Raw genomic sequence first — 12,068 nt, 5'->3', positions numbered from 1 at the left:
TTAGGAGGAAATTTTCCACGATTGAACAGCGTCGTGAAATGACTCCTCAGGCTCCAGGTTGCAGTCATTGGAGCAGTCCGGAGCGATTTTCTTCCGATTTCGAAGGGAGTTCTCCTGCCAAGAGTAGTAAGATGTCGCACAGGCGGCCATCTACTTTGGTAGGAGACAAAGGGAGGTTGGAGAATGTCAGTTCCCCTTCCGAAAGCAGTAAGATGTTGCACAGGCGGCCATCTGCTTCAGTAGGAGGCGGAAAGACGTCGGACACGGTTGATCCTTTTGCCGAAAGCAGTAAGATGTCGCACAGGCGGCCATCTGCCGTCTGTACATGCTCCTCCTCCTCCTTCAGGTTGGTTCTCGTCTCCGGATGATTCACTGATTGAAGTGGAGAGAGAGTCTAATGTGGTTGCTACTTCTCCTGACCGGTCTCAGCATGGGGCTCCGGATCTGAATATAATTCAGGAAATGCAGAATAAACTTTCTTCCCTCATGAAGGTCTGGTGTCTTGCAAGCAAAGAGAAGATGGCTCGACATAACGTCGAGCGTCAAGTACATAAAATCGTGACGCCGGACGCCATAGAGCTGAGCATCAAGAGCGTCATGGCGCCCAGCGTCAAGAGCATAAACTTCATGATGACGGATACCAAAGAGCCGAGCGTCAAGAGGATCATGACGCCAAGTGTCAAGATCTTGAGTGTCAAGATCTTAAACATCATGACGCAGGACGTCAAAGAAACGAAGGACAGATAAGAGTCAAGCGTCAACACGTTCATGATGCCGAGCGTCAGGCTGTTGAGAGTCATGACGCAGAGAGCAGACAGTTGAAACATCGTAACTGCGGACGTCAAGAGATTGGATGTCGTGACATCGGACGTCAGGAAATCGACATTCATGACGTCAGGAGGCAAGACGTCGCTACTTCCATTCGAGGACACTCGGAAGAAAGGGAAGTTGATATCGCCCTTTCTCCGGTGATTCCCTTAGAGGTTGTTTCAGACGTGGAGGATTCAAAGGAACATCATGCTTCGTCAGATTTGAAAAGACTTATGAAAGTTTTTAACGAAATTTTCTCAGAGAGCTTTATTCCGGCTGCTCCTCGTTCCCATCCTTCAGAGTTTATGCTTGAGAAATCTTTTAATAAGACAAGTTTTACAAAGATGGTTTTGTCTCGCTCTTCCAAGAGAGCTCTAAAGATGATGGGTAACTGGATGCAAACGAAGAGAGAACAAGGCAAGACAGTTTTTTCTTTTCCTCCAGCAAAGTTAGCTTCCAGGTCGAGCGTATGGTATGAGACGGGAGAAGCTCTTGGTCTGGGAATTCCTTCTTCGGCACAAGGGGACTTCTCGAGTTTAGTAGATTCTTCTCGTCGAACGGCTATGAATAGAACTAAAGTATTTTGGTCGACTTCGGAGTTAGACCACCTCGTCAAAGGAGTGTTCAGAGCTTTCGAGGTTTTTAACTTTTTGGATTGGACCCTGGGAGCCTTGGGAAAAAAGGTGGAAGTTTTTAAAGGCAATGACACGGAGGAACTTGTGCATATCATGTCGTGCATGGACAAGGCTTTGAGAGATGAGGCTAATGAATTAGCAGCGCTATTCGCTGCGGGGTTCCTGAAGAAAAGGGCTCAATTTTGTTCTTATTTGAATAACGAAGTTACTCCAGTGCAGAAGTCGGAGCTCCTTTATGCTCCTCTTTCCCCGCTACTATTTCCACAAGAGTTGGTTAACCCTTAAACGCCGAATGGACATATTAAACGTCGAGTCAAAATGTCTCCCGTATGCCGAATGGACGTACCATACGTCGACTCAAAATTTTTTTTTTTTAAATTCGCGGAAAAATACTTATAGGCCTACCAGCCGAAAACTTTTGAATCACGCGCCTTGGGGGATGCTTGGAGTTCATGGATTGAGGTGTTGTTTTGTTTACAATCGTTACGCAGACGCGCAAGCGCGAATTTCTTTCTTGCCGCACTAAAAAGTATCTGTGACACATCTTGGAAATTATTTTGTCACTTTGACATAATTTTTGTACCATTTTAAATTAGCCGTTACATGGAGTATTATACATGAAAATGTGCGCATTTTTATGTAGAATACAACAAAAAAATACTCATGATTGTAGCTTTTATCAGTTTTGAGATATTTTTATATAAATAATGATAAGTGCCAAAATTTCAACCTTCAGTCAACTTTGACTACCAAAATGATAAAAAAAACGCAATTGTAAGCTAAAACTCTTATATTTTAGTAATATTCAATCATTTACCTTAATTTTGCAACTAATTGAAAGTCTTTAGCACAATATTTTGATTTATGGTGAATTTATGAAAAAACTTTTTCCTTATGTCCGCGCGGTAACTCTTCCTAAAAAAATCATACATGCGATTGTGGTAATGTTTGCACCATTTTAAAATTAGCCTTTACATAAAGTTTTATATATGGAAATGTGCGCAATTTCATGCACAATACAACTAAAAACAACCCATGGTTGTAGCTTTTATCAATTTTGAAATATTTTCATATAAATAATGATAAGTGACAAATTTTCAACCTTCGGTCAACTTTGACTCTAGAAATGGTCGAAAAACGCAATTGTAAGCTAAAACGTTTATATTCTAGTAATATTCAAGCATTTACCTTCCTTTTGCAACAAATTGGAAGTCTCTAGCACAATATTTCGATTTATGGTGAATTTATGAAAAAAATAACATTTTCTTTATGTCCGCACGGAAACCCCTCCAAAAAAATCATACGTGCGATTGTGGTAATGTTTGCACCATTTTAAATTAGCCGTTACATAAAGTTTTATATATGAAAATGTGCGCAATTTCATGTAGAATAAAAAAAAATAATTGAAGGTTGTAGCTTTTCTCATTTTCAAAATATTTGCATATAAATCACGATAAATAGAAAAAAAACCACGTTCGGTCAACTTTGACTCTACCGAAATGGTCGAAAAACGCAATTGTAAGCTAAAACTCTTACAGTCTAGTAATATTCAGTCATTTATCTTCATCTTGAAACAAATTCGAAGTCTCTAGCACAATATTTAGATTTATGGTGAATTTAAAAAAAAAAAACTTTCCTTCCCTCCGCGCGCGGATTCTCTGCCAGAAATCTCCGAAATGCGTACGTCCCATTCTCGGAATATTTGCTCCGTTTCATATTAGGCATTTCATAGAGTTTTATATATGAAAATGTGCACAATTTCATGTAGAATAAAACAAAAAATATTTGAAGGTTGTAGCTTTTCTTATTTCCAAAATAATTGTATATAAAAAATATATATATATATAAAAAAATCGACATTCGGTCAACTTTAACTCGTCAGATATGGTCAAAAACTGCATTTGTAAGCTAATACTCTTACAGTATAGTAATATTCAATCATTTGTCTTCATTTTGAAAGAAATTGGAAGTCTCTAGGACAATATTTAGATTTATGGTGAATTTTTGAAAAAAATATTTGTTTACGTCCGCACGTTATGAATTCATGCATTATTTTGTGATAATATTTTCTCTGTGTTGCTTTTATCAATATTTTCTCTGTGTTGCTTTTATCGTTTTACAATGTGTTATATACCAAAATGATCGCAATTTAGTGTATATTACAACGAAAAAAAAGTAACTTGTTACCTTTAACTGTTTTGCGCACAGCGCGATTTGAATACAATTATATATGAAATTTCGTTTTTGCGCTATCATATATCGCATTATTTATATATGATAATGATAATTCTTTTCATTTTTGATGGTTGCATTCTAAACTTCAGCCAATGACAAAAAAAGGAGCCAAAAATGAACTCTTAATCTTGAAAACTAAGCTCGCTGTGATTTAAAAAAAAATATATTTTTACCGCTTCCGCGCTCACTCTGAAACACCTCCGGCACACGGGAGACATTTTTTTTTTACCGCTTCGGCGTTTAAGGGTTAAGGAAGTCTCGTCAGCATTAGCACAAAAGGCGACTCAAGATCTAGTTTCTAAAACAGCAAGAAAGGTAATTCCTGCTGGCCTCTTAGCACGTAAAGCGAAGGAAGAGGCTCCAAAACATCAGGTTTCTCAGCCCTTTCGAGGGACTACCGCTGGCAGACGTAGTTTCAGACCCTCAGGAAAGAGGTCTCAAAGAAGAGGATCAAGACAAGGACGAAGCAGGGTTTGACGAAGCTCGTCCTCAGACAGCAGTAGGAGCCAGACTTTCCAACTTCTGGCAAGTTTGGGAAAAAAGAGGAGCGGACCTTTGGTCCATTCAAATGCTCAAGGAGGGGGTACAAAATCCCATTCCTAGAAAAACCTCCTTTAACAACGTCCTCGATAGATCTATCGGCCAGGTACAGAGAGCAATAAAAAATTCAGGCGATTCAACAGCAAATGTCGCTGTTGTTAGAAAAGGAAGCAATAGAGAAGGTGCGGGATGTAGAATCACCAGGCTTCTACAATCCTTTATTCCTGGTGCCCAAGAACTCGGGGGATGGAGACCAGTGCTGGACGTAAGTGCACTCAACGTCTTCGTACAGAAGATAAAATTTACGATGGAAACTACAAAATCAGTCCTGGCAGCAGTCAGAAAGGAGGACTGGATGGTCTCACTAGATCTGCAAGATGCGTATTTCCACATTCCCATCCACCCGAGCTCCAAAAAATACCTGAGGTTCGTATACAAAGAGGAAGTAGTATTCCAGTTTCGAGCTCTTTGTTTCGGACTAAGCACCGCGCCTCAAATTTTCACAAAATTGATGACCAAGTTGCAGGAATGCTGCATGCGAGAGCTGTCAGAATCTCTCTGTATCTGGACGACTGGCTCCTCAGAGCTCCTTCCTACAGTCACTGCCTGGAGGATCTTCAGAAAACAGTAACGCTGTCAGAGGAATTAGGACTTCTAATAAACAAAGAAAAATCTCAACTGATCCCTTCTCAAGAAATCCTTTATTTGGGCATGAGGATTCAGAGTCTGGATTTTCGGGCTTTTTCGTCTGCCTCAAGGACAGATCAAGCCCTGCAAAAGATGCAAAGCTTCCTAAGCAAACAGATGTGCTCTGCGAGGGAATGGATGAGCCTTCTGGGGACCCTTTCCTCTCTGGAGCAATTTGTTTCCTTGGGAAGACTAAATCTTCGTCCCCTGCAATTTCACCTAAATCGGCATTGGAACAAAGGAAAGGATCTGAAGACAATGTCGATTCCTATTTCGGAAACAATGAAGCAATGTCTTCGTTGGTGGAACGACCCCGTCAAACTTCAGGAGGGTTTGTCCCTAGAACAAAAGAACCCAGACCTAGTGTTGTTGTCCGACGCCTCGAACTCGGGGTGGGGAGCAACTCTGGGGAAGTTGGAGTTCTCGGGGTCCTGGACAAAAGAACAAATGAAGCTCCATATAAACCAGAAGGAGCTGTTGGCAGTCTTTTTGGCCCTCAAGGAGTGCATAGAAGTGGTTCAGAACAAAGTAGTGCAGGTCAACTCCGACAACACCACGGCATTGGCCTACATCGTCAAACAAGGTGGAACTCACTCGAGGTCTCTTTACGAGACGTCGAGAGAACTCCTTCAGTGGGCAAAGGTGAACAATGTGAGCCTAGTCACTCGGTTCATCCAAGGGGAGAAGAATGTGTTGGCAGACAGCCTAAGCAGGAAGGGTCAAGTATTGTCCATGGAATGGACTCTTCATCGAGAGGTCTGCAAGAACCTGTGGCGCATGTGGGGGCGACCTTGCATAGATCTGTTTACCACAGCGAAGACGAAGAGGCTGGAGACGTACTGCTCTCCCGTGCCAGATCCAGAGTCTCTTCATATAGACGCTTTTCTCCTAGATTGGTCGCACCTCGACGTGTATGCTTTTCCACCTTTCAAAATAGTAAACAAGGTGATTCGGAAGTTCTTGTCACACGAGAGCACCTGGATGATTCTCGTAGCCCCCTTTTTGGCCAACAAGGGAATGGTTCACAGAGGTACTGGAATGGATGGTGGACACACCGAGAAGCCTTCCTTTGAGAGTAGATCTTCTCAAACAACCCCACTTGGAAAGGTATCACGAAAACCTCCAAGCTCTACGTCTAACTGCCTTCAGACTATCGAAAAACTCACGAGAGCTAGAGGCTTTTCGAAGGAGGCAGCTAGTGCGATTGCAAGAGCAAGGAAGCTTCTACTATCAAGGTCTATCAATCCAAGTGGGAGGTTTTTTAGAGGATAGTGCAGAGACAACTCTGTTTCCTCTTCCAGTACCTCTGTGACTCAAATAGCTGACTTCTTTCTATACCTTAGGAGAAGGCGAAAATTTTCGACTTCAACGATTAAAGGATACAGAAGTATGTTAGCTGCTGTTTTCAGACATAGCTGAATTTATCTGAAAATAAAGATCTACAGGACCTTCTCCGATCCTTTGACACCACGAAAGAAGTACAACAGGACTCTCCTGCATGGAACCTGGATGTAGTTCTGAAGTTCCTAATGAGTGAGAGATTCGAGCCTTTACATTTGGTCTCGTTAAAAGACTTAACTCTGAAGACTCTTTTTGGTCAGTTTGGCTACAGCCAAAAGGGTTAGTGAAATCCATGCTTTCAGCAAGGCGATAGGATTTAGACATGGCAAAGCTATATGCTCCCTACAGCTAGGTTTTCTGGCTAAAAATGAATGCCCTTCACAACCTTGGCCAAGATCTTTCGAGATCCCGAATCTTTCGGATCTAGTTGGAGAAGAGTTAGAGAGAGTCCTATGTCCAGTGAGAGCTCTAATAATTTACCTAGAGAAAACGAAAGATTTACGTGGTAATTCAGATGGTCTTTGGTGCTCTGTCAAAAAGCCTGTTTTACAAATGTCCAAGAATGCGCTTTCCTTTTTCATTAGGAACCTTATAAGGGAAGCTCATTCAGAATGTAGTGAGGCGGACCTCAATCTTCTCAAGGTGAAAGCACATGAAGTGAGGGCAGTAGCAACCTCTGTAGCCTTCAAACAGAACAGGTCCTTACAGAGTATAATGGACGCAACTTTCCGGAGAAGTAAGTCAGTGTTTGCCTCACACTATTTGAAAAATGTGCAGACTCGTTACGAAGACTGCTACACCCTGGGACCATTCGTAGCAGCGAATGCAGTAGTGGGAGAAGGATCTACCCCTACAATCCCATAACCCAATGCCTTTTTTCCCTCCTTGGGACGGTTGAATTTTTATGGTTGTTTGTGGAGACTGGACGCAGTCTTCCACAATCATTGATTTTCTCAGTCAGGTGGTCATTTCATTCCTTGGTAGCGCCCGGAATAAGGGTATTGGATGAGGTCCTGTCACATAGAGGTTATGCACCGGTTTTGACAGCTCCTTGAGGTCTTCAGCCCCCTGGGTGGATCGCTGGATCTCTTAAGGAAAGCAGACATAATGAGACAGGAGATTAGTAAAGTCAGCTTCCTTAAACAGGTACGAACCCGTAAGTTTGTTTATTAACTCTTATGTCAATGCCAACGATGTTGCCTGTCTCTGACCCTCCACCAAAGGTGTCAATCAGCTATATATATAACTACCAGGTAAGTTAGATGTTTAAAAATGATATTTTCATAATAAAATATATTTTTGAACATACTTACCTGGTAGTTATATATAATTTAATTCCCACCCTCCTCCCCTCTAGAGACTAGGGGCATGGAAGATGTGAGGAATAGTTGGAATGGTTCCAGGTACCTGGGTAGAGGGTGCACAGGTGGTACACCTGACTACCCAATCGGCGATTGCTGCGAGTTTTGAAATTCTGCCGTGATGTCACAGGGACTTAAGCTATTTATATAACTACCAGGTAAGTATGTTTAAAAATTTATTTTATTATGAAAATATCATTTTACTGTTTTCATGACAATACTTTATTTTTATTTTGCATTTTCTTCCTTTCCAGTGTCGTTTGGCTCCAAATTCTAAGCAGACCATAATAGATAATTTTATGGGTATTGAATATATCTCTCCCACAAATAAGAGCTCTTTGCCACCACAACCATCGACCTCGAAAGACACAAGGCACCGAGGCCCACGTGCATCTCCTTCTGACAAGCAGCCCTTATTGATAACAGATTACTTCTCAAAAAAAAACAAAAGCCAACTAGGTGAAACTGGAGTAGAAGTAGTTAGTGAAGTGCTTGTCCGGAAACCAAAAGGAGATATACTTATATCTCGTCAGAGTGACGACTGCATTATCACAAAGACAGAGAAGGATCCACCATTTTCATGGGGCATAGTAAGAAGTTCAGTTGACATTGAAGTGCTGGAGGAGGGGAGGCCCAGGAGAAACAGCGATGAAGAATGTATGATAACAGAGGTGAAGAGAGTCTCACAACCAGTGATTGTCTTATCAGAGGATAATAGTTCAGAGAAAAAATGTATGATAAAAGCCAACGATGTAATAGAACAAACGGTAATGTTGTCAAAAAATTCAGCCTCTGGTATTGGCAAGCCTACATATAAATGTGTAAAAGCACTCCATTTTCCAGAGGCTAGCAAAGAGAATGAGTCTTCCAAGATATCTGATGGAAATGAAGTTGATATGACTGGTTTGCCAGATGTATCAGAACAGGAGGAGGAGGAGGAGGAGTTACCAAATTTGTCCCAAATACCAAAAACCACTGCTACTCTTCCTGAAAGTGCAGTTTCAAGGCTTTCACAGCCTTTTGTCAGAAATGATGTAAGTCTATCATCAGGGTTTGAGGCTAAAAGTTTGAAAGAGAATCTCCAAATGGGTAATTTAAATGTAAAGGAAAATACAAACGGTGGTGAATGTAAAGAGCAAAAATACAAGCGAACATCTGGGTCTGTTATGACAAAGAAGGATCTTGAGAAACTCCCAGAGAACATGAAGAAATGTGTCAACCCCCAGGCAACAATCCTCCAGTATTCAAAGAAGGACATGAAGAACACTGTCATCAAATCTATCCAGTTCAGTAAAGTAATAAATCAACTCAGCATGTCCATTTCAAACCATGCTGAGAGTAAGCTTGTGCAGAAAAATGAAACTTGCCATCCAACAAGTTCCTTAATGGCTGTGCTCCATCCTGCTTCAACTTTTCAGTGCACCACATCTGTAAGGGAGCTCTCGGAACGAGAAATTGCTTTCTACGAGTCTAGTACAGACGAAGATACTATGGAGTCCAAAATGGCAGAAACAGAAAAAGGAATCATTATAATGGGTATCCAGGGACTCCATCTGTTCATCACTCCTTACATGTACCCACCCCCAGCTACTCTTGGTCATCTTCTTCAAAAAATGGTGTTTGAAGCCCCATTTGCTCTAGCTTACTCTCGAGCTATTGACTTAGCGCATCGCGTGTTGTTATTCTTTCCTCCGCTGAATTTAAAGATGCGCAAATATTATGTCAGTGTCCTTTCATCAGCCGCAAAGCATGATAAGGAGTTCCACGAGAAATTGTACCTTCCATGGAAATTTATGGTGCGGCCCATCGAGTCTCTGCTGTCTAGCCCAGGTAATTCACATGACTCTTCCATGTCAAGCTCTTGTGAAAATGACTCTCTGCGTCGAAGCAGTTCCTTAGGCCTCTTGGAATTCATCGTTACTCTGTTGAGCGAAGATTTGAGACAACCAAACCACAAGGAATTGGTAAGGGAACATATTGCATGGCAGGTATTTTGGGGCCATTCGCAAGATCCAAGAGAGATAACTCCTCCAATTAGACAGCTGTTGCGGTTTTGGATGTCGGCAGCGGATGCTCCTGTAACTGTTAGATATTGCTTAGGCACATTAGTTGCAATAGTAATGGAATTAGCTTGGAGACATGAGAGATGTCTGTTATTACCTGTCACACCTCAGCCTTTTTCACTAGGAAATTTAGCAGATTCCATACGCCACCGGATTCAGGAGTGTGGAAGCAGCAGATTAATACAACTAATGTGTGAGTTGCCTACCCCATGGTCCAGGGCAGTTTTGGGGATCATTGTCTTCCAGAGTGAAGCACAAGTTCAGGAACGAGATTTAGCTTTAGGAGATATTGTGGAATATGCATTGTTCCTCGAAAATCAACAGGAACAGTCTAAAAGTAAGGTAAGAATTCTTTTCAAATAGATTAGATCATTAAGCGCTTTGTTAGAAGCTTTTTTTAACTAGCATTTCTTGTAGTTTTACAGCCTACTTATTGGTATTCTTGTGTCTTACTCACTTAAAATGAGTTTTGCTGATTGAAAATATTAGAAATATGTTACAACATAGTTTACTGTACAGTTATGCTTTATACAAACACCACATAATTATGACATCCCAAGTAGAACAAAATAATAATTGAATAGAGTAAAATCCTCACAGTACAAATAGTAGAAGTAAGAAAAAACATTTTAAACTTCAGAATTTGACAATATTTTGTTACCATTTGTAAAAGTAAAACATGAACATATTTGTTGTCAATAGTCTTGCTATATTAATGTTTACCAGTACAGAAATTTTTTATGATGCTTTTGTTTATGTACTACTTTTATTAAGTATAATTTATACTTTCATACAGTGGTCATATACAGATGTTCTGATTACTGCCTAGCAAAGATAACCTTCCTCTTGGGTTAGGATAGGCCTATGGAAAAGTGAACTTGTAAGACTTTGTTGCTTCTAAGCTTAAATGGCATTGCTGATTGATATATTCTTGCAAGATCTCTTGTAATATGGTAGCATATTAAATTGTTACCCTGGAATGTTTGTAAATGTTCGATTAAATCTCGGTTTAAGTGAGATCTTTCTGTATTTCCCTTTACCTCCTCTTACTTATTCCTTATGAACACCATATTCTTTGGAAGCTGGAATTCCAAGTCAGTGGCCCCTGTGGGATTGTTCCATAAGAATAGATTTCATGTTCTGAATGATAATGATAATAATAATGATAATGATAACAATAGCACAAATGTAATTCACTAATTGAGATTTTTTTTATTCAGGTTTCAGATACTGCAAAGGTTTTGCCATTGTCACCCTTGAGGAAACAGCAGAAACATATCAACAAGAGAGGTCCCAAAGGTAAACTGAAACAAGGAGGCGGCTTTGTAGTTGTTATAGTATATTATTTATTACTGTACTTTATAGGTATTAAGATATTTGCACATGAATACATTAATGGTGATTACAAACAGTATTACCTTTTCTGTGTTGCAAAATATTGTAATTGTTTTATAAATACTTACTGTAGTATAGGTTTTCCTGGCTTTTTTGTTAATGCTCTTTCTAAGATAAATTCAAATTAACACTTGTAATTGTTTCTAAAACAAAAAAAACAGTTGTTCTTTACATAGGAGAGACTAGGGTAAACTAGAACAGTCACTGAGCTTCGTAACAAGATCATTAACTGGTAGAGATTGGAGGTGAGTGGGTTAGTATCCCTCATTCACCTTATGATTCACCATCACTGCCTTTCTCTCCGGCCACAGAGAAGAGTAGACGTGCTGTGTTCGTCCTTTTCCTGTTATGGTTGTTGAACATTTGGATGAGTAAACTGTATTCTGAGAAACTAGGATGTTGTTATTGCTTTTTTTTCCCAGCAGTGGAGAAAAAATTATGAGTAGTGCCGGCAGATGTTATGGGTGTTTCATGTCTCCTGCAACGATAGACCCCACAGCTTTTGTTCCTTCTGTAGGGAGAAGGCATTTTCTTGTCAATGTTCTCGCTCTTTTCCTTGGAAGGAGTGTGCTAGCTGGTCTTCCTTGCACTGGGAAAAGTTTAAGTCATCCTCATTAGGGAGATATGCCCTTAGTGATGCCCCTAAATCCAGGTTTATTTCTTTCCTCATCATCCATTGCTATCCCTCTTTGAAGGATCAGAACTCGAGCTGAGAAGTCTGTCCATGCCCTCTCATTGGATGACAACATACAAGTAGTTGTTGGTGGTGGTGCACCTACAACAGCTGCCTCATCCTCTTGTTCATCTGACATTGACATTCCAAGTACTAAGAAGACAGTGGCTCTTTATTACTGCTAAAAGCTTTTGCCTATGCCTAACATGCATTGTTCGTTATGGAAATATTGCCATATGCAGGTGCCAGATTATTTACTTAACAATAAATAACATTTCCTTTCAAAGGTGCTATACTTGAAATAAATTACATTAAAATTGAGTAGACT

At 40.4% G+C, this 12,068-nt stretch overlaps 2 protein-coding genes across 6 annotated transcripts in view; both read left to right on the top strand.

Annotated features, from left to right (window-relative positions):
- Window positions 1-12,068, top strand: part of LOC135203053 (two pore calcium channel protein 1-like) — a 734,396-nt gene that overhangs the window by 250,386 nt on the left and 471,942 nt on the right. The gene's annotated exons all lie outside the window — the stretch shown is intronic.
- The window catches only part of LOC135203050 (uncharacterized), a 153,838-nt gene that overhangs the window by 67,120 nt on the left and 74,650 nt on the right, over window positions 1-12,068 (top strand). The window contains exons 6-7 of the mRNA XM_064232636.1: window positions 7,864-10,014; window positions 10,893-10,971. Coding sequence (XP_064088706.1) covers window positions 7,864-10,014; window positions 10,893-10,971 — 2,230 coding nt within the window. The remainder of the gene's footprint in view (window positions 1-7,863; window positions 10,015-10,892; window positions 10,972-12,068) is intronic.

This window comes from Macrobrachium nipponense, chromosome 33 (assembly GCF_015104395.2).
Source record: "Macrobrachium nipponense isolate FS-2020 chromosome 33, ASM1510439v2, whole genome shotgun sequence".
In the NCBI taxonomy this organism is placed as follows: domain Eukaryota; kingdom Metazoa; phylum Arthropoda; class Malacostraca; order Decapoda; family Palaemonidae; genus Macrobrachium; species Macrobrachium nipponense.
This window is presented reverse-complemented; position numbering and strand designations above follow the sequence as displayed.